The sequence below is a fragment of the Falco peregrinus genome, chromosome 6 (assembly GCF_023634155.1).
Source record: "Falco peregrinus isolate bFalPer1 chromosome 6, bFalPer1.pri, whole genome shotgun sequence".
Lineage (NCBI taxonomy): Eukaryota > Metazoa > Chordata > Aves > Falconiformes > Falconidae > Falco > Falco peregrinus.
Window position 1 is genome coordinate 87,861,000 of NC_073726.1, and position 27,042 is coordinate 87,888,041.

The window sequence follows — 27,042 nt, forward strand, 5'->3', positions numbered from 1 at the left end:
CCTTGCAGACAGGCTGCGCTGAGAAGTGCCATCCTCTAGCCAGGTGTCTTCACACCATTTAACTGGGTTAAAAAAAGCTGTTCTCTGTGCTAAATTGCTTCCTCACTTCACAAGGCGTGAAAGCCTTTTCTCTCTCTCATGTGTCCATGCTTCAGTCCTTCTGGGGAGACATCTGCTTTTTGCTTTTTTTTTTTTTTAATGCATTCTTCTCCTTAAATGCTGTCTCTGAGATAAATCAGGTCATGTAGAGCCGGGCCCCCAAAAGCATTGACGTGACTCAGTCCTGTGAAATCAGTGCGAGTCAGGTGCCTAAATTTCTGTGTGTCTGGGCCCAAGTGACCTTGAATAACATCAGTAGGAACATACTTCGTGCTCTAGTGAAGATTAGAGCATGGGCCGAGATGCACCTTCACCCCACAAGCACTGCAGGCTATTAGCTGATTCCGCGCTACCTCACCCAGCTAACTGGAGGAACGATTTACTCACATACCTTAGCAGTATGAAAAAGGAATGACTTGGGGTCCCTGTATCTTTGCATGGAGAACACATGTTGTTTTTATTTCTTAATAATCAGGTATCATATCTCCCTTGGGTTGTGAAGCAGGTTATTGGTAACTGTCAGTGGTCCTACGGTATTCACAATCTGGTCAGTATTGATGGCTTCTCTGGTGAAAGCTGTGTAAGTCCTAAATCTGGACTCATGGCACACAGGTTTCAGAATGCCAGAAGAAAGCAATGCTAATCAAAGAGCTCTGGGATTTGATATCCCGTTAAAAAGGAGCTCCTATCTAAGGACAGAAAGGAGCAGGATACCAGAGTGATGACTGGGTGATTCTGGGATGAACATTAGGAAGGCTGACACATGCGGTGTCTCGGTGGGCAGAGAAACACCAGGGAAGGGAGAGCTATAGGCAGGGGCAGAGGAGACCGTACAATATTGAAAGACCTTTTAGTGGAACCGTAAGTTCATTCTTGATCTCTCCATCCCAAATACAAAACTATGTGATTATTTTCCCAAGGTCTGGCAATGAGGTATATCACAAGACATGAGTGAACAAACAGCAAGCAAGGACCAAAGACTCAGTCCTGTCCTTCCTTGCTCTTTGCCCACGTGTGGCTACAAACACATGGAACATCTGGAAAACATCTAGTTTCTCCATTTCTCCTTTCCTGATGTACCAGCGTGTCGAACTTTTAGAAGGGCCTGGAGTTTATAGTTACACTTCCTTCACTCTCTGCCCTTCTGTATGCTGTGGGTTTGGAGATGGAAGATGGAAAGGAGGCTAGAGATTAGAAACCTTTCTGGGGTCATGGCTCCATGTAATTTCCATGTTCCTGGTACCTAAGAACTAACCTCTGCCCTACCTGTGTCTCAAACATTAATTTCTTATCTCCTACTCTCTCAGCTATGTGATAGCAAGCAAAGTCTCACTTACAGGAACAGTCTGCCTGGGAAAGGATGTCCTAGAAACCTGGAGGTGTGGCAGACAAGCAGATGGAGATGGTGAGAGGATCATCCCTCTAGGACTGGAAAGATGTTGCAGGCCGTGTAGATAGAGACATAAAAGCCTAACAGTATGTTTCAAAAAGGCAAAGCTTTGCACACTGGCTTCAGTGGATATGTGGGGATGGTCCAAATAAAAAAATGGACATGTCTGACTATGTATGTCCTTTCATACAACCATACAGCTGTGTATCCACCAGCCTCATTGATTTCAAGCCCTTCTGCCATTGAAGGATCTGTGATTTGTTTCACACTTGAAACAGAGGACGTTTGCTCTCTATAAAATGACAATACATCACATGCACACTTACAGTATCATGAATATGTCAATATTAAGTACTAGAATGAGTTTGTTTCACATAACTATGTAAATGAAGGGGGTGTGTGGTGGAATACCAATATATGAAACCTATCTTTACCAGGCCCGATTCCTGGCTTGAAGCTCTAGATTCTGTACAAACACTAGTATTAATAGTCACTTTATTCCAGCTACAGTACTACAACCAAGATGTCATACACGCATGGCAGATAGATTAGACAGACAGATTTCTTGTTTTCCACTGAGATGCTTTTGAATGCATCCTGGCAGGGCTGACTCACCCTTTTAGCTTTCCAGGGAAGACAAATTGCTTTCCAGGAGCTTCACTGTATACAGGTTATTTTTGAGCAGCTTCCTTAATTAAGGTTTATCTGCTGTGTGTGTAATCCACAGATGAAAAGACCTTGTCTTTTTTTTTTTTTTTTTTTTTTTTGTGTGTGAACAGAAGTTTCCCTCTGAACAATCTGTTTCTCACCCAACCCATTGTTATACAACATGACTCACATACTATATGGACACCGTGTCCTACCCCAGAAGTAGCTGCAGGCCAGTAGTCTGAAAGTAAGTCATTTTAAATGCCTGGAATGCTTCAGTGGGGAAGGACTGAATAGAAATGAGATTCCTGAGGGCCACAGTTGGCACAGACAAACTATTAGTACATTTCTTCCATCCACGTTCTTAAACTCCACCTCTGCCCCAGCCTCATGTTTCTTATCTTCTGTATCTGAAATTATGCTGAAAGCACCCTGTTGGAAATACATTTTGCCATTGTAAACCTTGTGATCTGGCAAGGACTCAAACTGATGTCATCCCAACTGGGATAAGAGGACAATGATGTCACCGGAATAGCAAAGGAGCCTTTTAGCTCTCTAATGTGGTAGGTGTGGGTGAGAGGTTTCAGTCTGACCTCCCTGGAGAGAAAAAGTGCTCTCACATTCCCTGCCAGGTAAAAGGCTGGCTGGCAGTCACTCTGTGAGTTCATCTGTCAGAATAGCAGGAGAGCCAACCCTGCAGCTCGCTGTGCCCTGGCCTCCCGCTAGCAGTGGGAAGGAGATAAGCCTTCGCTGGGCTGCATAGCCCGGGTAACAGGGTAACTCCTCCGGAGTCAGAGGCGTCATGACAGCTGTCCTGGTTGGTGCAGGAGGTACGTGGGATGTGAGAGCAGCAAGGCCAGTGGCAAGAAAGATCTCCCTTCAGTCAACGGTTTTCATCTTTGTCCAGGGACTAACAATTCTGGACATTCACTAATGGTTTTGCAGGAATCGGGCATATAGGACTAGAATTTTAAGGTCTTGTAGTAATGTCTAAATTGTCTTTCTAGTCTTCCAATGCTGCTGCTGTTCAAAATTGGCCACAGGGCCACAAACCGAATCAAAGCTCAGGCATCTGTGTTACGAAGTGCTATAAAGGAGTACCTAGTGTATCTTCACGTTGCTGTGGCTACAGTGTAACACAGGCATACTCCAGCTCTCCTTATGCCAGCTGGTCCAGGTATTAGTAGTTATGTGTTGCCAGAGCCACACAGGACTTACTGCAAAAGGAGCAGGATGGATGAGCCTGTGCGGAGCTCTGCACTACCCTGGCTGGATCACAGCTGTTCTGGGACATGCTAGTTTAAAGGGACTTCCAGTTTGTTTCCATCTCCTTGTGCTGGAATAGGCTGAAAAGCTTACCCCAGCTGCTGGATCACACGGTGCAGTTAGCTATGCAAGCAAAAGACATACACTAATAGTTACAGCGTGCTTATGTCTGCATTGTCTTTACATATAACCATCACCTGCTCTCTGACAAACTGAGATGAACATGAAAGTCCACTTTCTGTACTGTGTCACTTAATGTACTTGGGAAAGTGAAGATGCAACTGCTCAGCTGTGCCCCTGTGATAGGTCTAACAACCATTTTGTCCCTGAGCACCATCAGGAGCACAAAACCTCCTTGTTCTGAATTCTATGTATTAATACCAGTTGCATATTAGTTCACAGGCTTTTCCACTCACCCCCTACATCAGCATCCTGGCACCTAGTCTCACTCCCTGACCCACCCTCACCTCTGCTCAGCTGTGTGGAGTGGCTCTTTTCCTTGATGATTTAGGGCTGCTCGTTAATTGGCCATCATACCCACTCAAGCTCACCCCAGTTTACCTGGGGAATGATCCCAGGTGGGCACCAGTCCTAGGGTGGGGGAATTGATGCTCACACCCAGGTGGGGAGTTAGTGGGTACCGTCTGGCATGCCAGTGGCCAAGCATTCGGTTCACTGGCACTGCTTCAGTCACGTGTATGCCTGACCCTGTCTCACACTGTGGAAATGACCACTCCTAGTCTGTTTTCCAGCGATCGCTGCCCGTGTGGCCAGTCCTCTCCCCCGCTTTTCACAGATGTGGTGTTTCCAGTGCCACAAGCGCTCGCGGCAGTGGCCTCTTCTCCCTTATTCCTGCTGCACTCTTTTCGGATGTGTTTATAGGCTGTCCCCTCTCTCTGCTCTTCTGGTCCTGGCCCTTTCCCCAGATGGCATCTCTCAGTTGCGATGGCCTAAGTATCCTCTTCCCACCCAGGAATAAACGCTTGCTATCTTTCTCAGCCAGCTAGTTTTCTTTCTTTTGTGACCTGAGCCAGTATTGAAAACCAGGTGCAGACAGCAAAGAGGCCAGTGGCTCTGCTTCCGAGTAGCTCTTTCGAATGCTTCCCAATGGGAATATTATTAGAACAGTGTCCTTTCATCAATATGCAGCTGAGCTGTTACTTGCCCAGGAGCTGCTAAATTATTGGGGTGAATCATAGTGTGTCCTGTAGATTCAGTGGGAGTTTACAAGCTGAGCATTATCTGTCTGTAGCAGACCAGCATGAAAAACTCATGTTTTCATCCCATTTAATACTCTAATGCATGACTTAAGTCTAAAAAACATGGGGAATGCCTGTTCTGTATTGCAAGGCTGAATTCCCCACAATAGTCAGAGAAATAATAATAATCTGCTGAAATTGGAAAGACTGATATCTGTCTGCCTTTATTCCTTCATTGAAACCATGAGTGGGGAGCAGAGGCAAAGTGCTTGGAGTGCTTGCAGGCAGGGCATTTGTGAGAAGTATACGCTGTGAATATCTGTGCATGTCTGACAGCATGCGTCTGCGGCGGGGCGGGCAGCAATACTATTCTCTGTTGGCAATCCTGAGCCAGAAAGCTATAAAGGACAAAACACATGGTGTCATTAGAGTCACACACCTGTGAAACAAGGTGTCATTAGAAAGAAACAAAGACTTGAAGGCAAAGGTGGATTTGGAAGGACTGTGAAAATCCCCCTCGGGAGAGTGTTTTGAAAATGAGTAGGGGGAAAAAAATCGGTATATTTCTAAATGGATGGGAAAATAAATCATGGGAATAGAGACAACCCAGCTGGTGAAAACCTTTCCACACAGCCAAGGTACTCTCAGCATTGCTGATGGAGATGATGAGGTACTTTAAATTCCTTTTACAAATGCCCCATGTCTGTCCAGCCCTAGGATGAAATTAGAACCACCTGGCTTCAAACCCATACCAAATGGAAAAGCTGCTTTAGAAGCTTGTCACTGGTTAGCAGGAGGGGAAGGTGGGACATTCCCAATAAAACAGAGCCTGGGCTGCACCTGGAGAAATCTTAACTTCTCTCCCTGTTTTTTTCCTCTGCCCTCCTCCCTTGTTCTTCTTCAAAGGTTGAAAAAAATGAGGACGGGGACCAAAAGATTGAGCAAGATGGCATCAAACCAGAAGATAAAGCTCATAAGGCAGCCACCAAAATCCAGGCCAGCTTCCGTGGACACATAACAAGGAAAAAGCTCAAGGGGGAGAAGAAAGGAGATGCCCCGGCATCTGAGACTGATGCCGCCGACAAGAAGGAGGAAGGCCCTGCTGGCGGAGCAGCCGAGAACAAAGAGAGCGAGGCTCCCACTGCCACAGAAGCGGCCACCGCTGACAGTGCCCAGCTGGAGGAGGGCAGCAAAGACAGCAGCGCTCCAGCGGAGGAGAAAAAAGGGGATGGAGCCACCGACACGGGCTCAGAGCAGCCAGCGCCACAGGCTGCCACTCCTGCTGCCTCCTTGGAGGAAAAGCCTGCTGCTGCCGCCGAAACGGAAAGTGCCACTAAAGCTTCCACTGATAACTCGCCGTCCTTGAAGGCTGACGAAGCCCAAGACAAAGAGGAGCCTAAACAAGCCGACGTGCCTGCTGCTGACACCACTGCCACCACCACCCCTGCCGCAGAGGATGCTACTGCCAAGGCAACAGCGCAACCCCAAATGGAGACAGTGGAGAGCAGCCAAACCGAAGAGAAGACAGGTAAGTGAACGCCTCACTAGGGAATGGGCCTCTCCAGAAACGGATGCCTCCCTTGGTCTCTTGGGGATGCATCTGAGGTTGGCTGGCAAGAGATGGTGGGGGGTTAGGCTGAGGGTTAACAAGAGAATCCCTTTGCTGGGTTTTAGGGGTGGGGTGAGTTGCATGTTCTTGGTTAACACCCTCTTCCCTGCTTCCCTGGCAGCTTTTGGGAATACTGCACCTCCTCTCAGGGCTCCTGTTCCTCTAGGTGGAGATGCCATCTAGCCGTTTTTTCTATGGTGATGGGACAGTGTTAGCCAGCTGGAAGGCTTGCAAGAACCTGGGAGAGCTCCCCAAGGTCTGCATATGCTCAAAAGGGGGATGAACCTTCCCAGTCACACTAACACAGGCAGCTCCAGTGTGTCAACAAAACAGCTCAAGCTGGTATCAGCTCATTGTCAGCTTGAGCTGAATATCTCACAAGACAAAAGTGCTCTCATAGTGCAGGAGGCTCTTTAGCCTTGCTGGTGGGATGGGGAAGAAGGACCCAAAAGGGTCCTTTTTCCATCTGCTTGTGAATGGATGTGGCTTCTGGTGCAACCACATCCTAGTCAGGAGCATCTTGTCAACAGCATTGCTTATAGTTTCATCCACACCCATATTTTGTCCTCTGTACTTGCAGTAGCCCATGACAGCCATGCTTGCATGAAGCTTTTAGATGTGTCAGCTGGGTTAGATGCACATGGTAAGAGGATCAGGTAGGGGAAAGGGAAGATTAAAGGTCCTGACAGCTCAGCGAGTGAGGACAGCAGAGAGGACTGAATGCAGTTCACCCTAGGAGGTGTTTTTAATTCTTTGCTCTTGACCAAGTACTTAACTAGTTCCTCTAGGGAGGGGTGAAAAGTTTTGAGAGGCAAAAGTGAGCGTTTTTGACAGAGGCATAGTGTTTACAAACCATAAAGAAGAGCTGGTTTTGAATTGCGATACTGAACTGGGTAGAAAGTGCATTAAAGACTGGAGGATACTTTTGTTCTTGTTCTTTACCTTCCTGATGTTAGCAAAGAACATAAACCAAAAAAAGGGTAACATCAGGGGTAGGTACCGCATGAAACTCAGTCAAGAGGCAGTGCCAAGCATAACTGGCCTCCACATTCATGAGACATTGTTGTACAGGGCATTAGCTTGTTGGGGCAAAAATGTGGCATATCACCTTGATATTCACAAACAGCCTGATGTAAATGTTATAGAGCTTCAGTATCCAGTCTTGTGCTTACTGATGTTTCTCCATCATTTTGTTTGGTCCACTACTCTTGCCAAAATTACAATTCCCACTCTCTAATTAGACTTCTGGGCTTCATAGGTAACTCAGGGCCTCAGGCGACTCTGTTCCTGGACAAATAGGAAAGGACAGATATCCAAAAGGACAGATAAGTACTGGGAGAGGAGCTCATGCAGAACAGTTATGATTTAAGGTGTGGACAAAGGGGGTGACCTTCAAGAGTGTGACTTTAAACTGAATGTACACAATAACAAAGGGTTGCAGGTTTTACCTCTGTTCATTTAAAATTTTCTAGAGATAAGCCTTGAAATTGCATTGTCCAAGTTGGATTTTTGTTGTCCAGGTCTCCAGCCCTTTGTTCTTTGTGCGATGAGTTGAGTGGCAAAATAAATGTCTTGTGATTTGTGAGATCTAATTTGGTGTGTTGCATGCCGTACTTGCATTGTTTTTACACTTGTGCAAAGGTATAAACAACAACGGCAAAAATAGGACAGAGTGAATCAGTGTTTTGGGGTCCTCTGTACACAGGATGAGTGCTAATTAACTCTAAGACTTGGGATGTCTTATTTCTAAACAGGAACAGTGGTTTCACTTTGAATTAACATTCTATTTTTATTCAGATTAATCTGCTTTAATGGGTAGAGGTAGGAAATTAAGAGTAGCAGACCATTTCATTTCCTTAACTTTAACTGTTTTGAGTTACTAGTCATCAAAGAATGGTTTATTTCTATGCCATATTCTAAATTATTTGCTGATATCTTCCCCATGCTCTTGTTGGCTTTAACATCATTTGAAGAGGTCAGCCTTTCACGGCCACATCATTTGAAGGGGACATTTAAATGCATGGTTTAATATGCATTTGCACATGATACTTACGTAAATACCTAGCAAACAGAGTAAGTTGGAAAATCTACAATCAAATATATGTTTAAAAATGAGTTTTCAGTGATTGTTTGAGTGTTCATGTTGAGTATGTGCATCTATTTATACTTTTTCAATATGCATGCAGTAGTATTCAAGCTTACCAATGTTTGCAGAAAGCAAACATGGAAGGTGTGTGGCCACGGTCAAGCTGATAGTCTCTTTAAAATGTTAATGAGTATAGATCTTCTTTTTCTAAATTCCTATTCCAGTATGATACCAGCCTTCCAGTCACAAACGTGAACAGCTGGGCAAGTGCCCCCAGAGCAATCCAAGAAAGAAATGCAAAAAAGATTAAATAGCCCTTCTTGTCCACCTCTCTGAGGATGCTGGGTTGCGTTCTGCAATAGGCTGTATAGCACAACGTCCAGAATAGTAAGAAGCTGCTTTCTCCTTAAAGAATATTCCACAAAAAAAAGCATCATCACAGTATAAAAGTTCCCACAGACAGGAGGTATATCCTGACAGAAAGCCTATGTTTTCTTTTTCCTATCTTCATCCTGTTACTCCTTCTCATCTCTTTAAACCTCTCTGTTACTCTCATGGTACTCACTCTTTTCATAGGCTTAAAGACATTTGCCACATCTCATAACTTTCTCCCAGTCATCCCCCAGCAAACACAGCACTCACTGGTGCTTGCTGGCATGGCTAAGATGGTCATTCACAAAAGAGGGAGGGCTACCAAACATTTGCCACTCCAGGACTCCTTCAGCCTGGGGACAGATTCTCTTTCAGCTTCATCAGTCCCCTTGGCTTTCAAAGGTCATCTCTTATCATTTCTGCGATCGAAGACTGGCACAGTAGTATGCGGTGTCAGGCTGCCAAAAATAAATCAAATTGGCTCTTAGCCAGTGTCATCGGTTGGCTGGTTGCCATGGCATGCTTGCCTGCTACTACCGGGAGGCGTGCCGACTGTGCTACTTTTGTGCGGTGATGTTCATCTGCCTTGAATTTTACTACAATGGCTGTATCGTGTTATCTGTGGGTATCGTCTCTGGTGCAAACACAAGCGAAAGGCAAAGGGCATTTCATTTATATTTAGAAGAGATTTTTGCCTTCATCTAGGGCAGGACAAAAAAGGCAGGAAGAGGGGGAAAGGAATAACCAGATAAAGAGAAGTACATAATTTTTAATGCTTAATATTTCATGTTTCTGGAGTGGGGGAGAGGCTGGGTGATTCTTCACACCAGTTGCTAATTCCCTGACAGCCCTCAGCTCTCCTTGTTATTCAGATCTATGTACTCTACCTGTCCGTTGGTAATGGCTTAGGAAATGGCTTCAAACAACTGTCCTGTGTCCAGTATTAGTTGATCCGGAACCCCAGGCATTCCCAGTTGTACAGTAGGACAGTTTCTAAGCAATCCTCGATGCATCAAAAATTAGATGGAAAAAGTAGTGGTTTCCAACCTGTGTAAGGCAAGAAATGAGTCAGTGGGCTTTGTTCAGTGGCAGTGAGGGACTGATGTAAGGAGGACAATCTCTTAGTTCTCTTCATGTCTTTTGGTGGGTGACCTGCAGGCCAAGAAAGTTTTTACCTGAGCATCCTTGCCAAGACTTATGTTTACAGGATTTCTTGTTATGATCCAACTTTTGCCTCTTTGGTATTGATGTTATACTTGGAGAGGCTCCCTTAGATGCCAACGTACTCAACAGGAAAAAATCCAAAAGTAGTAGGAGGGAATTTATACATTACATATGGATGAGGAGATGAGACTTACTCTGATCGAGGTTGCACTGGCTTAAATCTGGAGACTTGCCATCAAACTTACTGGGAAGAGTCTACGTTAACGCGGCTTTGAAGTGAGATTGGTGTCCAGCACAGTAGGCTGTAGAAGATGGGATGCTGTGTGCTATACGGTGAGGAGAGGAGGTGAATGTCACATGGCATTCGATTGTCTTTGTACTTTCTCAGGTTTTCGAGTCTCACCTCCAAATTTGGCTAGGTCTCACATCAAAAGCACTCTCAGATTGACAGGTAAGAATACAACAAAGCCCAGAACTGTGAGAGAGTAAATTGTGCCCAAGGAAACAAATGGATCTTCTTTTGTTGGGAAATGAAGAATGCTTTCTCCCACTTGGTGAAATAGCTTTACAATGGAGCAGTTTCACAGCTGAAATGAAAAATCAGCCAGATGACAATTGCTTTGCATGTAAGCGGGCCAGCAGTTCCCTCAGGGTCCTGTATCCTGCTAGCAAGGAGCACGGGGAGGCACCATCTTCTCTTCACTTCCTCAGAGGAGGCAGGTCCCTATGGATCCTTTTTCATGGTTTAGAGTTGAATCAGTTCTTTGTTTCCAGTTTAATCAGCATATTGATGGAAGGACAATACTTGCTGCACCTGGGGAGCACTAGCTATATAAAGATTTGGAATGGGAGACTGTCTATTGTCACATACCAGCTAGAAGGCAACCGCCTGCGCTACGCGAGAGGATTGCAGTTGTGTAACTGGAGTTTTAGTCTTGGCCTATGGGTAGCTGGCATGAGGCAGAACACCCTCACTGTCATTCCTGTTTCATGGGAGCTTATCTCTGCTGCTACACCTGGCAGCTGAGGAAAGCAATGCAAATACAGCAGTCTCCTATGATTGCCCCAGAGGGAACAACCCTAAGAAGCGTGCCAGCGTTTTCTTGTCTGTAGTACTACTCCAGCATCAAAGTAAGAATATAAACGCAATTTAGGTTACCTCCAACGTGCTGAAAGGTGTCAAAGTATGTGCCTAGTCCTCAGTTGCTCTGAAATTTTTGATCTTTTCATTGTGCCTACATGGGTATAAGCATTGCATGTGTTTCACAGCCTGCTTTGCACTGACCCAAATAGTCATGTGAGGGGCAGGGTGAGGAAAGTAGCATGTGACAATTTGCCAGAGAACAGGAAACATACACACTGCCTGCTACAGGTGCAGGATTTCTTCCTCTGTTGCAGTGAAATCCTGTCTCTGGTCCTATGTGTGCCTCAGGTCTGCCATTTCCTAATGAGGCGCAGCTTGCCCTGTGTAGGTGGGAACTGTGCTAATGGGCTAGTGGTGAAGCAGGACCTGACTTCTTTTAATGAATTCTTAGGTGGCACGAAACATATTTAGTGATGGTAAGTGTGGGCTGACTCTGGAAAAAGCCTCTTGAGGAGAGCAGGGTTAACCACTATTTTGCACCCAGGAGGTACCTGTTCTTTTGGGACCTGAGTAAGAGATGCATGTACAGTTTAAGGCTGGTTAACACATTTATTTTGCGAAGGATGGAAATTATAGGAAAGGTGACAGCAATCGACAGCAATCTTTCATCCCTTCCGATGCTGGGAACCACAGCTGTTGCAGTATTGGCTGAGCCCCTACTTGTTGATCACGGCATGCAGCAGAGAGTTCCCGTTCATGGGGAGGCTTGCCAGTCTCACTCTTCTTCCCATCGTTATAGCATTCTTCCAGCCAAATAAAGCTATTAGTCTTGAACCTGTGCAATACCAAATTTTCTAGATGGTGTACCAAGGTTCCCTGGGAGTGTTACACTCTTACACATCTCCACAGGAAGGAGCTCTTACAAGTAGTACATAGAGGTGGTGGTGGTTAAGTAAGTGCATGCCAATGTCACAGTATGGGCTCGTGTTGTACAGTGGTTGCTCGCTGTAACACACGGCTGTTTACGGCCAAGGCCGATGGTTAAACTCAGAGATTTTGCTTAAAATCACTGTCTCCTCATTATAGTGTTTTCCACAGTGACCCACTACAGCTGCACTCAGATCATCTTCAGAAAATGCTCCAAAATCCCCACCTGGGAGGAAGGCTTTCTGCCATAAATGATAACCAAATTTTCTGCTGAGAAGGGCTCAAATAGCAGACCAGTGGACAGAATAGACAGATGGACAATCAAATTTATTTGGCAGCTGTTTGCTGTAGCTGACAGCAGTGCTCTGCACCACCACCAGTGTCATCTCTTTACACTAGGATCAAGTAGGCTGAACTTTTCAGATAGATGTAAGCTTCCAGAATATCAGCTGGGATTTACAGCTCCAAGGAGCAGTATTTTAAAGGCAGCATACTGACTCTGTGGTGCAGATGACTGCCATGTGCAGAGGAAAGAGATTGGAAGAGTTCACCAGGTCAGCACAATCAAATTAGACATTCCTCGAGAGCTGTATAATAGGTGCATTAATACTGGATTATCAGTGGCAGTGCATCACTCCCAATCTCTATGGCAACTCCATGGACTCTGGCAAGGTGAAGTTGTACTCCCAAGGGTCCGTGCAAATAACTGGTAGAAGAACATAGAAATAGCCAAGCCAGGTCAGACCTAACACCCATTTATTGTACTTGCAGTGGCTAGCACCAAATAGTGCTATAGGCAGATTTGGGGTAAACTGCCTCTCTGCTACTAGGACTCATCCCTGTCCTCTGCTGCCTAAGATTTGGTTTAAAAGCTAGAGCATGGTGCATTATGTCTTTTGATACTAGTTATAACTGTGGCTTTATATGGCATATAAATATGTATATATAAATGCACAGTATCTGCTTGGCTAAGTATCAACAGCTTCCCCAACTCCAGCCAACTTTTCCAATGGCTGGAAAGTTCAGCAATAAATTGGCCACCATTACCTTAAATATCTTTCTGTACTTGTGTTATATCACAGAAAGAGCAAAAGCTTCTAATAGCCCTGCTTTATGTTATTGATTATTGTATATAGCATCATATAGTATGCACAGAGGGCATAGTACCATAGCCCTTGCTGTTCATCTTTTTCTGGAAGAAAACATAAGCAATGCTTTTAGTTGCTTTTTATATGAAAGATTCCCATGCTTTTTAGCATCTTTGTTGCTTTTCTCTGCACTCCCTTTAAATCTGTAAATGTCCTTTATGAGATGAGGTGACAAACACTGTACTCATTAGTCCAGAAAAGGCTGTACTTCTTTACACATATTTTTAGAAAGGCAATATTTCTTCTGTTCTGCTCCTCATCCCAGTCCTTACGCACACCAACGTCTTGGCATTTTGAAGACAGCTACCCAATGAGCACTGATGACTGCAATGACAACAAGGTCTGTTGTGGACTTGGGAGTTCTCCTTTTTGATAAGGCACAGCACAAATACTTTATTCAGCCATATGATGGTCAGTGAGACTGGGCAGTGGCCAAGAGAACCAAAGAAAATGTTGGCAGTGACAGGAGGCTTACAAGTCAAGCCACTGGCATCAGCTCTGTCGGATAGGTTCTACCTCTAGTTCTGGATCTCCCAAAGACCTGTGAAAGACCAACTCATGCAAGCTCAATTTGAACAGGTCTCTAGCCACAATATATTTCTCAAGACTGCTTTCATGCTGCAAGCTTGAATTAAAGGAGGGCTTCCTCATTGCCTAGCTTTCTTCTCTGTTGGTGGTGAATGTCTTTCAGGCAGAAAATAGAGGAGACGGTTAAGGAGAATATATGGGGGAAAACTGAAGGATGGAGAGTGCTGCTATTGTCTGCTTAGCTGTTCTCTGAAGGGGAGTCTGGTCTGGCTTTGCAGATTGCTAGAACTATGACTTTCTTCCTAGTTCTGTATTCCATGCTAAAGGTTCCCTTTGCATATCCTTTAGCTCTAATGGCTTGTACCATATAAAGAACCTTGGCTTTATCATCACCAAATGTGCATGTGATCTGTGGAAATGTTGTTGGTTTGGGGTTTTTTTGGGGTTTTTTTTTCCTTTCCGTGTCCTTAGCTACATCACTGTCAGCATGGGACACTGGAACAGACCAGAAAATCTCAGCTGAGGTCCTGGCAGCCAGGACCCCATGTTGGACACCTGCCCTTTGCAGGGCTGCAGAGTAGTCAGGAAAAGAACTGTGGTAACCTGGGCAGGGCTCGGAGATGTAAAGGAAAATGCTCTTCTCCTAATGACAGGAAAAGTGAGACTCAAGGCTTCATGTAAATAAGTCTTAGATAGAGGTCATAAGGTCCCAATTATCCACTGTTCAAAGGACCACACACTTGCCAGCTGTACCTTGAGGCAATAGCAAATGACTCCTCTTTTCATTATGAAAGAAAGCAGAAGGTGGAAGACACTATTCAACCGCTCCATCTTCCTTCAGCAAAACACAGTAATTGGTAATGCTAGTAATGATAATCGGACATTACCTGTAACCTACAGGGCTTAATGAAGAAGAAAATCTCTCTGACATTTGGAAGAGCATCCAAATCCCAATGCTAAAGTGGTGCAGTGCTGCAGAACCATAGCTGGCAATGCATTGCACATACAGGGAAAGGAATGGGAGAGCAGGAGCGAGAGCTGTGACCAGGCTGCAGGAGCATTCCCCGGTGCTGCTGACTTTGGCAGAACCATCTCAGCAGCTGTGAGAAATGTTTCAAAGACCTTACTGGGTAGCCATTTGAAAAGATGGAAGATGAAATAAAGTAAAAGTAATTTACAGTTGGTATGGTGGAAAGTACTTTTAAAATCCCCTTTGCTGTTCTTAAAGGCTTTGGGTACCCATTGATCTGGAAAGACACAAGCCTCTCAGAGGGTGGTGTGAATGCAAGCTCGTGTGGACTATGTCCATAACTGCCTAGTTTTTACATGAATCTAGGACTCCATTCCCTCACTAGGTGCGGGCTTAGTAATGAAAAAGTATGTATTCTAGCTTAGGCACCCTGTGTTACCTATCCCAAAATTTCTCTTCCAAGCTCCCCTTCTTCCTTCCTCCCATCTTTTACAGCCTGATTGGAGACAATGCTCACCAGCTGTAGCTGCAGCTACAGGGCTGAAACCTAAGTCACTACTTGTGGAAGGCTAGGATTTCACCTGTGATTTCAGCATCACTGTTGTAAGCAATTAAAAGTAATCTTCAGTCATCAGTGCTGAAACAAAGCATATGCCACAGGAGACCAAGCCCTGGGCTGGACCCTGCCCTACTGCACTTCAGAAAGACACCTGAGTTGAAGTAGTCTGTGATCTTAATCTTGGATCTGTTCACAAATGGTTTGTGTGTTTCTTCCCCTGGAAGGGACTGAGCGTGATATTGTAATATTGGTCTTTTGCTTTCCCTTGTGGTCAGAAGGGATGGAAATCCCCCGCATTCACAGGGTCTGACCAGAGGGTTGCTGTGAGGTTGTCTTCAGTAGGGCTGCTGCAATTTATACGAGCAGCAATTCTGTCTGGCTCTTTGCATTCACAGTCTGTCATTCAACTGGTAGACCAGGAATCCAGATGATGAAAGCGCAGTGAAGGAAGTACCTACTTTATTGCCAAACAGTGTGCAGGCATGACTGCCACCTAGATCTCCTAACCCTGTACCACACCTACTCCATCCTGCACATGTGCCACATTACAGCTCCTAGTGCTCAGCACGGACATTCAGGGTGCTGCAGGTTTGCAAGTGTTTGAGAGATCCTTCAGCAGTGTAAACGGTTTTGGCACAGGCATTTAAGCTTATCTTTGGGGATGAAGGTACTCTTTGCAGAAACCTATCCCACCACTACTGCCAAGCCTTAAGAGGGAGACTTATCAGTGTGGCCAAACATGGTGCCAGGCACAGGGACTGAACTTGACCTCTTGTCCATGACGAAACCTCTCCCAAACACACCTGAGGCCAAGCAGGAAGCCAGGGGGAATAAATACATAGCACTGCTGCTGAGCAGCACCACTTCTCTGGATGAACAGCAGGCTTTGGTCTCAAGGGATACTAACCCAGCACTGTTCACTGCACTCAATAAAGAGACACAAAATGAGAAAGAAAACGCTTCTTTCTGACTCAAGCTAGAAACCTTCTTTGTGGCTGAAGCCAAATGACTGTGGGAAAGATGGATGGAGTCACTGATTTTTACTTCAGGGAAGAAGGAGAAAATTCCAGCCATTCCTACCTGATGTAGCATTCAACTGCTTTTTGTCCTCATCTCTAGCAAAACACATACACGTGTTTTACCACAGAGAGGAGTCACGCCTAGCTGCAGTTCAAATCACCTCCATGCAAAGGCTTCTGAGTCCTAGTTGGCTGGAATTTTTCTTTGCAACTCTGTCTTTCATTAAAAAATCCTTCAATTTGTCAAAGCCAACCATGCTGTACCAGAAATGATGGGGTTTGTAGATTAAAGTAGTGAGAGAAACCTTTGCTTGCTTTTGGAATAGCTAGCGCATGAGAGTCAGGTGCGCCCTGAATGGGACAGGAGACAAGATGGGCCTATGCCTTTACCCTAGGAAACTGAAATCCAGTGAGCTTTGCAAGCAAGCTGTTGGGCTGCTAGATGGTTTCCCCTGATCTCTACTGCTGGAGCTGTTCCACTTTGTATAAATTATTTATTACTTGCTGGAGCCAGGATGTGGAGTTTGGTCTCCCCCGTTCCAGATGAGTGCCCTCAGCACCAGTCTACAGAGTCCATGTTTTCCTCTGGCCCAATGAATATTTAATGTTTTATGGAAATGGAACAGCTCCAGCAGGAGAAGAAGAGTAAGAAGGACATGTTCATTCATGTGGATATCTCACAACATTGCTCTGCGACCAGCAGGCAGGACCTGAGCCAAGGACCTTTACAGCAAATAAAATCAGCCAGAGGACCAGAGGAGACAACATGAGCATGAAATGGTGGGGTGCCACTTCCTATGCCTCAGTGCAATTTCAGAGTAATTTCAGAGCAGCTCAGGCCTGGTGGGTTCATGCCTCAGATAAGGCCATCTTCTGTGACAGCTATTACCAAAGTGATGGTGCACAAGCCGAGAGTATGGGCTGCTCCACCTCAGCCAAACACTTAGAAACTCTGCAAGTGGGATCTGTGGTAACCCACAGCCTCTGTAGACCTCTGCAGAGCTGGGCTTCATAGCAGGCTTTGGCTACACATGAGAGAGTGGCAGAGCAGCTTGGCCCCGCAGCCGAGGCAGGGCCACCTTGTCTGGCAGCATTAGGAAGGGGACAGCCACAGCAGTGCTGGTGTGTCTTTGGGTGAGGGAGAGAAGCCTTGTCGTTGTAGGCTAGCTCAGCAAAGAGCTGTCTTAGCACCCCATAAGGGTACTTTTTTCCACCATAGAGCTTTGACTTTGAGATTGACAACCCGGACATCCCTTCTGTGCCAGGGTGTTAGGTGATGCAGCCCGGCCTGGTGCTGCCACGGCACAGCTGGCCGCGCACTGGGCATGGGGCTGCTTCACTGTGCCCCTCTGAGGTCTCCCCAGCGTTTGCAGCTGCCCCACTGGGTGCCCTCATGTCAAGGCTGAATTCATTACCCGCATGACTGAATTGTTATTATGAAAAGCCAATTAAACCGAGATGGCTACTGTGGGACAGATGCACCGGTTCGCTTGGCGCAGCGCTCAGAAAGTTCAGAGGCTGCAAAGTCCCTCCTGAACTGGGAGAAGATCAGGTTAAAAAAAACAACAAACCACACCCCCCCCCCCCCAAAATTTCCAGATTTGGATTAAAATTGGTATTACTGATGCTAGCTGCTGCCACCTTCACAGGGAAGACTGCCACTAGCAACAAAAGCACTTGAGAAAGGTTTTCCACCTAGCTCCTTCTGTCTTTCCCCCTGTGCAGCTCGGCTCTCTGAAAATGGCCAGTGCCAGGCACAGGGCTGCCCTACACCCTCCTTCAGGGCTGAGCACCTACTGGTCAGGCTTCACCACACCTCTGGTCACAGAGTTTTCTTGGGGCAGAGGGGGTGACTGTGTAGTCCTACCTCCCACCTTAGGTCAGGCTGTGGCTTTTCACCTCCCAGCCCTTAGGCTTTCTCACAAGCGCCCAAGGGAGGAGGCAACGGACTGAGGAGGATCTGGCCTTTGCAGTATCAGCTGGGGAGAGTGTCCAGCTGCCCACCCGGTTACGCAGGATGGGTGCTGGGCTCCTGATCTTTCCACCCCTGGAGGACTGTGATTAAGCAGCCCCAGAGAGGGGATTCTGGGCAGAGGGGAGGGTTGCTCTGCACCAGCAATGCCACTCTGCGCTGTCTTGAAGTGGGGATTTCCCCGCAAGTGCTCATAGTTCAAAATACCTTTTCCTATGTCCAGGCTGTCGTAACGTGTGCGATGACCTCCTCCTGTTGAAATGAAAAGCAAAGGCTCCCAGGAGCCTCAGTGGGTACGGCATTAAGCCTGAACTGCCTCCTAGAAAGCAGCAGCTGTGTTTCAGTGCCCATTTTGCACAAAACACATTGGGATCCTCCATGTGTGCACACCAGCTGTGCATATAGGAAATATTAGCAATATCTCTGATGCAAAGAGCTGGTGGTGTTGATGTTGCAACTGCTGGGGATGGTTATCAACAAGATGGCTGTGGAAGGCCTGACAACAGGCACTTAATTCATTTTAGCATCCAGTTTGCAGAGCCTTGGTGTATGATGATGGACAGAAACAAACTAATGATCTCTAAATGAAATTTCTCCTTCATTTAAACACAAAATGGGAGGATGGCTAAGGGAAGGAAAAGAGACATTTTATATCCTCTCCTTGATTGTAACTCCCTGCCTTCAGCTAGATCAATATCATTTCTGCTGGAGATGGAGGCTGCCTCTGGTTTCCATGGCAATCTGGTTGTTGGAGGCTCGCAGGCTCCATGAATCCCCAATTTATCAGCCTTCTAGGCTTTAATAAAGGAGACCAGCAGTCAGGCAGCTTATGAATGGCACATGTCTTTTGGGCTGGGGGCAGGGAGGCGGGAGCATGGTTTGTAGTAAGCTGCAGCAATTTGTTTTCCTGCCACCAACAGCTGAAGGGGGAGGAGTACAAGAGGAGGAGCAGTGCATTAATTCTGGATGCACTGAAGGAATTTCTAGACCTTTTTTGCTGCAATTACTGAAGATTTCCTTCTCTGGCCTCTTTCCCCTGGCCAGCTTTACCAGGGCAGAGGATGAGAGCAGCCCCACAGCTGGTCCTGTGTGATCAGCTCTAGATGGAGAACCCAAAGGCTCTAGCACTCTGCCTGTTTCCTTCCTCTCCTTAACCCTCCTTATTTCAGGATCAGCAGTGCGTGAACGCCAGCAGTCTGCCACGGTTTTGGGTTCATTTTTATCCCCCTACTGATCCTACCACAATTGCCAGGCTCATCAGCGGAGCTGTAAGATGGGCAGACCTCTGAGGATCTGATCTGTCTATCAGACTTCTGTCACTTGCTATGCTATCCTCTGTGCATCTGTCAGACCTCTCCAAACCCAAACCTCCATCCCCAAAGTGCTGTAAGCTTCGCTCCCTGAATTAATTACTTTGCTAGAAATGGCCTGGCTGTACAGGAATCACTATCAGTCACTTCAATAGGCTGCATTTTGCTCACTTGGCCATGATCTGCTCAGGGTCTTCTCATTTATTCTTATCGTTCCTTCGATTTCTCCCCTGTGATCTCACAGGGCAGCCACCCTAAAGAGGCTGAAGAATAAATGGATGTATCTTATCAAGACCTTATTCTTCTGTCCCCTCACATGCCTTCTGTTTCTAAACCATTCTCCAGAACCTAACACAGCAAGGGGGAATAGATGGGTGACACAAAAAAATACTGTTGCATGAGATGAGATGTTGCATGATCCTGTTTTCAAACGCGTATGCCAAGATTAGCTGCCAACTGTTACATTCCACAGCTGGAAGCAAGTAAAAACCTCTATATTCAAGCTGTTTGATACACAATGTATTTAAGAAATTAAGATTAGCCCTTCTGGTCTGCAGGACCTACGTGAATCAACAGGGGCAGGGGAGAAGAGCAAAGAACAATTATGGATTATTTCTTAGGTTTTCCTCAGGTGAAGTAAAGAATGCCTTTCTTCTACCTGCCTTCTTGTGATGGTTGAGGGTGGGGGGATATATTGCTGAGATTGCTATATCTCCAGTTTTGGCCTGAAATTAGGACTTTGTGGAATTTCAGTAATCACAGGCCCAAGGCATCACACCTGTGAAAGTGCTGCTGTGTGCAGAGTGGCTGCTTGGGATGCTGGAATGAAGAGCCAAGGTGACTCAGGCTCCTGGGCACACCACAGGGTTTTATGTGACCACAGCCCAATTCTTCACACTTTGCTCAGATAAAAGCTTTTACTTTCTTCACTGTGATGCCAAAAAGATAAAATACCTACATGATTGTGAGTTAGGCCATTGTTGTGGTGATGAAGACCAGATAAATACATTGCTGGCCACCTGTTGCAATGTGGAAAGGTCACAATGGAGACAGCTCTTGACTTGACAAAGGTCTGGGTTCATCATAAATGTATGATCTGGATATTATATCCTGGTTTATCTTATATATCCAGGTACAATCTGGATATTGTATCTGAAAAGACCAGTACACTGTTTTGCTGGAAAGTCAAGCAGTGAATAATAAGAACTGTGGTCTGAGTGTTTGCAGAGGCATCTTTGACTCTGGGTTACCCTTTCTGGGGAGACAGAGAGGCTGGTAGCTTGGAGCGTCTCCTGAAGGGAGCCTTTCTACTCCAGCAAGGCAGCTGAGCAACTGACTGGGAATCAGATCAACTCTGACCCCAGCTGATGGCAGGGGAGACCCTGCACAAGTCACTTCCCACTTCTTCACTGTAAAGACCACGGAGCCTTGGCAGGATCTCTTGAGGTCAGCACCATTGACATTGTTTGGCAGAAGGCAGAAGGCAAAACACCTGCCTCCAAGGCACCCTCATCCCAAAAGGGCTATTTTACCTCCCTTTTGGCCACTGTCCTACACAGCATCCTACTTGCCCACCACTTTCTGGTGCAACAAATCATCCCCACAGAAGCACCGTGACAGATCACACTGCTGCCAGGTGGGAGCACCCTGTCCTCACCGGAGCTGCACTTGCTTGTGGCAGTGATGGTGGCCAAGAGAAAGGCATTGCTAAAGGAGATCTCACTGTCTGAAAACTTTACCACTCTGGCAGGCTTCTTCCAACCCCAGCTGGATTGCAGTTGCCCAGTTATAGGTTCTGTACACAGGAGGTTTGGGCCAAAATTGCTGTTAATAGGCAGGAGTCAATGACCAGCCAGCAGCAGGCATGTCATCTGTCTCAGTCCTCAGGCCTGACTCTGTCCATAGATGTGGAAAGGAAACAGAGGTGAAAGAAAGGAGAGCTGCTTCTTTCCCATTCTCCAGGAAGCAAAAATATTTGCAAATGTAGCTGTAACAGGGTTAACACCTCACATTTACAAAGAACATCCTCCCTTTTCTCTCTCCACCCCTCTTTCTCTGGGGACCTCACTGCTCCCTCCCATCAGCCAAAGTTGGGGAGTTTCCCTGGCAACCCGGCAGCTGGTGTCTAGACACTGTGAAAGATGCTTTGCAATGGAGCTGCGAGCCTGATTCCCCTCGGAACCCCCTCCCCACCACTGAACACCCTGAGCATCTCTCCCACCACTCCCTCCCTTTCCATCTACTGCGCACACGGATGCCAATGCAGGGTGGGGTTTCCGTGGTGGTGCTGGGGGAGGAAAGGTGTGGGGTGGGAGGAGAAGGAGAGGAAATCCCTAAGCCACTGGGTCTTCAGCCTGACAAAGCACAAAGGCAGCTGGGGCGACAGAACTGGGGCTGGCTGTCCTCTGAGGATTTAGCAGGATCAGAAAAAGAGGCAGTCGTCCAAGCTTGGACCAAAATCATCACCCGTGGGACTGGCAGAAGTTGGGGGGTTTCTCTCTGCTAAAGCAAGTGAGGTTGGCGTACATGGCGCTGAAACAGAGATGGCATGGGCCAAGAATATGAGGCCCAAACTACCATGTATTGTGGCTGTATTCGTTTTTTTCTTTTAATCTTAACAGGCTTGTTTGCCTGCTTCTTTCCAGTAGTTACTGGGCAATTTCCCAAGCTTTCCTGCCTGCTGCTTGCAGTGGGGACATCTCTTCCCACCACCTTGTGGTAGAGTTTGCCAAGGTTACGCAGATCTTCCAGGTACCGTGTGCCTACCAGGACCCCCAGGACTCACAGGAACCAGGTGGTACCCTGGGTCTGTAGTGAGTGGGGGATTCACCAGGGTTTTGGGAAAAATCATGCAAGTCAGTCCCCTGGACCAGCCACAGCCACTCACCTGAAACAACCAATTTCTTCATTTCTCAGTGTTTTGCTGGGCCAGCATAAGTGTACCAGTTTGCAGATGCAGCAAGTGGGGAGGGCGTAGGATTTTAGCACTGCATATGACGCATCCTAGGGCTGACTGCAATGGGCTAACTTGGATCAGGAAGAGAACTGTATAAGCAACAGCTCTGAACCTGAAGTGCATCTTGTTTCAGCAGTCTTTTAGACCTACCATCGTCTGCCTGGAATCATCTTCTGGCTGGCTAGAAGGACAGATGGATCGGGACAGATGAATCAAGCTGTGAAGCCTGGATCAAAATCTGTATACAAATGTCATTAAAACTAAAAGAGGCTCAGGTCAGGGATTTTAAATGGGGCCTTCCAGTGCTCCTTACCCTCCAAAAAATGTCACTAAACAGAGTCATCTCTGGGGCAGACGAGGTCTGCTTATAACAGGGCAGGAAAACTTGGATTAATATTTGGGAGCGAAGAGGAGACCAGATGAGGCACAGGTTTTCAGTTCCATCTCTGACCAAGCTCTGGTTGGCAGAGGACAGAGAGAGAAAGGACTGAGCATGACAAATGCTAGAGAAAGAGCAGCGGCTGACTAGATCTGGGCAGTACTTTAGCATGAAGGCATGGGAGAGTTCTAGCTGCACAATCAATATCAGCAATAATTATGCAAACAGTGGGAAAGCAGCAAAAGCAAAATCTCTGCCTCTGTAGTAGAATCCCCGAGTGTTGTGCAACTTCTCTTCCCTTGGCATTGGCTGTGATAATTCAAAGATCTGCACTGGAACCGAGACAAAAAGGAAAACAAAACCCAAGCCACCAGCCACAAAAGAAATGATCAGCAGAGAGGTTGCTGCTACTATGGTCATAAGCTGATGTCTGCTCTGATTTAATTAATCTTGGCAAGTCAGACGGGAGCTGGGCAGGTCCCAAGAGACAGTGTTTTACCCGGAAATCCACTCAACCTAATTTCACTAATGTAGGGCAGTGGAGAGACTTGGAGAGGAGCCTGCACGCTCAGCCATTAGAGCACAGCATAGGCAAAGGCAGCTGGAAGTACCACCATCCAGCAAAACTGCTGCTTGCGTGCGTGCTTCAACTTTACAGCAACCAGAGCTGCATGTGTTCAAGGCGTTTGCTTCCCAGCAGGGTTCACAGACATGACACTCACTTTTTCCAGGAAATAAATGGAGCACTGAAGGACAGGAACTCTCTTAAGACCCTATTTCAGCAAGGTTCTATAGTTCAATTCCATGTTGTTTCTCTTCCATGGGCAAGGCTGTTTCCTAGCAGGTAGCAGCTGGAGCTGTGGGTATGGAGCATGTCCCTGGCACAGGCCCTTCAGCTGGGAAGCAAACGCACTTCAGCCTCTCCCACCGCACAGCTCTATCGCTTAAGCAATTCTGCAGTCGCAGCTTAAGGTTTGTCTGAGGCTGCTCAAAAGGTTCCTTGACTTGGCTGCCCCATCCAGGATGCTAGATTGGAGTGAGATTGCTGTCAGCTCAGCTCGGAGATGCCTGTTTCTTTGGCAAAATTATCCCATGCTATAGGATGATTTGGACTGCAGCATAGATTTCAAAAGACTGAAACAAAAGGCAAAGCTGCAAACCAAGCTAAAATCTCAAAGCTGTGTGTGTGGGGGACGACCACAGGACTGGAATAAGCAGGAACAGTGCAAGCGATGACTGACATGCACTAAAACAACTACAAGGGTGATGATCGCAAGCACAAACTAGGTGGTTTTTGTTGTTGGTATTGTTTTGGGTTCAGTTTTTTTGACCTAGCCATTCCTGCTTTATCCTTCAGGACAGATTTTATTTTTGGCCCCCTTGAGCTTCTTTTGCTTCATATTACAGCTCAGCCTCCCCTGCTGTTCTGTTTCCTCCTGGCATGCACATGTTGTGTTCTCATTTTGTGAGTTTAGGCCATTCTTTTTGCTCTGTGGCTGGAATGCTCTAGAACAAACGTGGATATCTCCACGTTTTAGTTTGCTAAAGATGTAGGTGTTCCCAGGCTGCGACTCCTCTTGTCCTGAAGTAGGTATCTAAATAGGTCAGGTTAATAGAGTCCTAGAAAAGTCATGTTTATTTACACTAATTAGAAAGGGAGCAGAGGGTGAGAAGATCAGCTGGAGATGTCTCTGTGTAGATGTCTGGAGTTAGGTAAGATGTCCATCCACTCCCACTTCAGCTTTCCTGTTTTGGGATCTCTTCACCATGCATCTTGGTGCTGCCCCAGTTCAGATCAATCTTAAGAAATAACTCACTTGTTCTCTCCCTTGCAAGTGGCCACAGGGCACTCCAATCTTGCAGGAGGAGATCTCATAGTGCTGGTATCTTCAGAAGGGAGGAAGGTTTAGACAGCTGGAAATGTGGCCACCCAGGATGAAATGCTTTTGTTCCTTAAGCAGGGGATAGGACATTTTGCATAAAAGCCCTGAATTCTCACCTGCTTTTTTGTCACCTTTTACACCTATTCCAACAAAGTGCAAAGTGAATGTAAAATACCACAGCTGTGCAGTTCTGTCTGTATAACTGCCTATTACAAACCAACAGGTGCAACAGCACCAGAGCACAAAGAATTGGAAAGTCAAGACTGGCATCGGGTATAAAGCGATGTAAGAAGTACTCTCTCTGATGTATGGAATCCCCAGGATAGCTATCTACTAATCTCCCCAGGGACAGCTTGCACTCCTTTGCTGAGACACTGAAAACTAGGCTGGAGAAAACCCCAGAGAACATACTGCAGAAATAGCCTGCATCAAACAAACCGGTGAAGAGTGAGTCAAACCGTCTCACCTCTCCTCGTGAATCAGAAGCTGCTGTTAACTGGCCCTGAAGTCAGTAGGGTTGTGCTGCATCGCTCCTGTTGCACAGGAAGAATCTTCTTTTCACTGCTATTGGTTTAGCAGTGCCAGTCTGAACTTTCTTTTTTGTGCTGGATTTTTTATGCTGTGTGATATTACTTCTTGCTAAAGTTCATTCCTGTATAACACCAGGTTGCTTCTTTTCCCTCATCCCAAAGATGAATGAAACACTGCTAAAGCTGCTAGGAAATAAGACAGCTTAGCAGGGCGTAGCAGTGCACAAGGGTATTTCCCCTTACTGCTTCAACACAATGCAAGGAAAAAGAAGGAAAGTGGCAGGCTGAATTTTCAGTGATAATTCCTGTTCAAAACAGTAAGACCTCTTGTTTAACCTTGGGACATCCACGGTCATGACAATTTGCTCTAGTCTGCCATGTGTCCAGCATTTGGTTTGTATGATTCCTCTCTGTTGACTTGGATACGTGGTGAAGTGACTTGAAATCCTTTCTGCTACTCCATGACCTCAGTCCAGGCTGTTTCAGCCACAGCAGAAATCAGTGCAGCCTCTGGGCTGCTTCAGCAGAGTCATCTGCTTACCACTACCTGCTCCCCGGAGAAGAGCAGCGGGGGCATTGAGGGACAGCCCCCCACCCCCCCAAATTCCTCTGCCAGCCAGGGATCTCTCACAAGCACTCCCTGGAAATTAGGTTTGCCACTGTGGTGAGCCAACAGGGAACAAAACATGGCAGAAATTTGTCTTTCAACCTGCCTGCTTATTCTAACGGCTAGAGTGGCAGAGGGAACGTTGTGAACTACCCCATGTCACCAAGTCTGCCAGCTCCCCCAGCCTGAGTGCAACCAGATTTCCCGTCCATTTTTGGTGACGGGTGTCCATTTGCTAGACAATTTTCAAGAGCCTGCCACTGTAGGAGCTGGACCCCACTTTCAGCTGCTGATGTAACAGGGGCATCTGTGCAACTTAGCGGTTTGCATGCCTTGGCCAAGGCATTCAGTGTCACAGCAGGTGAGCAGGACCTCCCAGTGTCTATCCCTGCGCTTGCTGCATTACGGGCCCTTCTGTTGTGCTGTCCTGAGGAGGCTGTGGGGACTGCCAGCTAAAATCTGTGCATATAAGACAGAGAAAGTTTTAATCATACAGAAATACAGTGTCAGGGCTTTTGTTCCTGAAGTCACATTGCCTATCCTTTGTTGCTCTTTCATTTATCTTGCATTTGCATGCAGAAAAAACAGAAATTCTGCCTTGCTAGAATCTGTCAGAGCTGCTGGCTAACAATAGTCTTTTGGCTCAGATTTAGGGGTAGATGGTCGTGCATTGGGATTCTACTCTCGGCTCTGTAATTCAATGCATCCCCTGCTATGAATGCCTTGGAGAGGAGCAGCATTAAAAGGACTCCTCTGCCTCCCCAGTGGAGTGTCATCAAGTCATTCAGGAAAATTAGCAAAACTAGGGCAAGTTGGCCTGCTTTGCCTTGCAACAATACTTGCATCCTATTTTAATCAGTAGCCTATTTTGTCTTTGCTTTGTGGTTATAGCTGTACCATATATAGAAGGAGTCCTTGAGTAGCATTCTGTTCAGCTGTTCAATATCAAGGGAAAGAAAGTCCACAGATGTTTTTGCTGACAGGGGGCTTGCAAGTACAGGGACTCAGGCCATGGGGATGTTCCCACAGATTTTTTTCCTTTTGGAAAATCAACAGTCAGAGTTTACAAAGACAAAAAGTGTTTGAAGATCCAGAAGAAGAGCCTTTAATGAAGATGATTCAGGATAGGAAGTTATATACATCATAAAGGTGATCCATGTGGAAGTGGTGCCTAGGAACATATTTAGAAGCTAGGCTAAAGAGCTGAGGGGGAGAGGGAACCAGGAATGCAGCACCTACTGCCAGTGTTGGAAGCAAATACAAGCCTGCCATCTGATGGCATCGCATGGACCAGGCCAAAACACGTGAACGGTGTCAGTAAGGAAAGTTTCACATCC

General features: G+C 46.4%; 1 protein-coding gene across 1 annotated transcript in view; it reads left to right on the forward strand.

Annotated features, from left to right (window-relative positions):
- Positions 1-27,042, forward strand: part of GAP43 (growth associated protein 43) — a 61,431-nt gene that overhangs the window by 26,680 nt on the left and 7,709 nt on the right. The window contains exon 2 of the mRNA XM_005239748.3: positions 5,509-6,130. Within this exon, the coding sequence (XP_005239805.1) occupies positions 5,509-6,130 (622 nt within the window). The remainder of the gene's footprint in view (positions 1-5,508; positions 6,131-27,042) is intronic.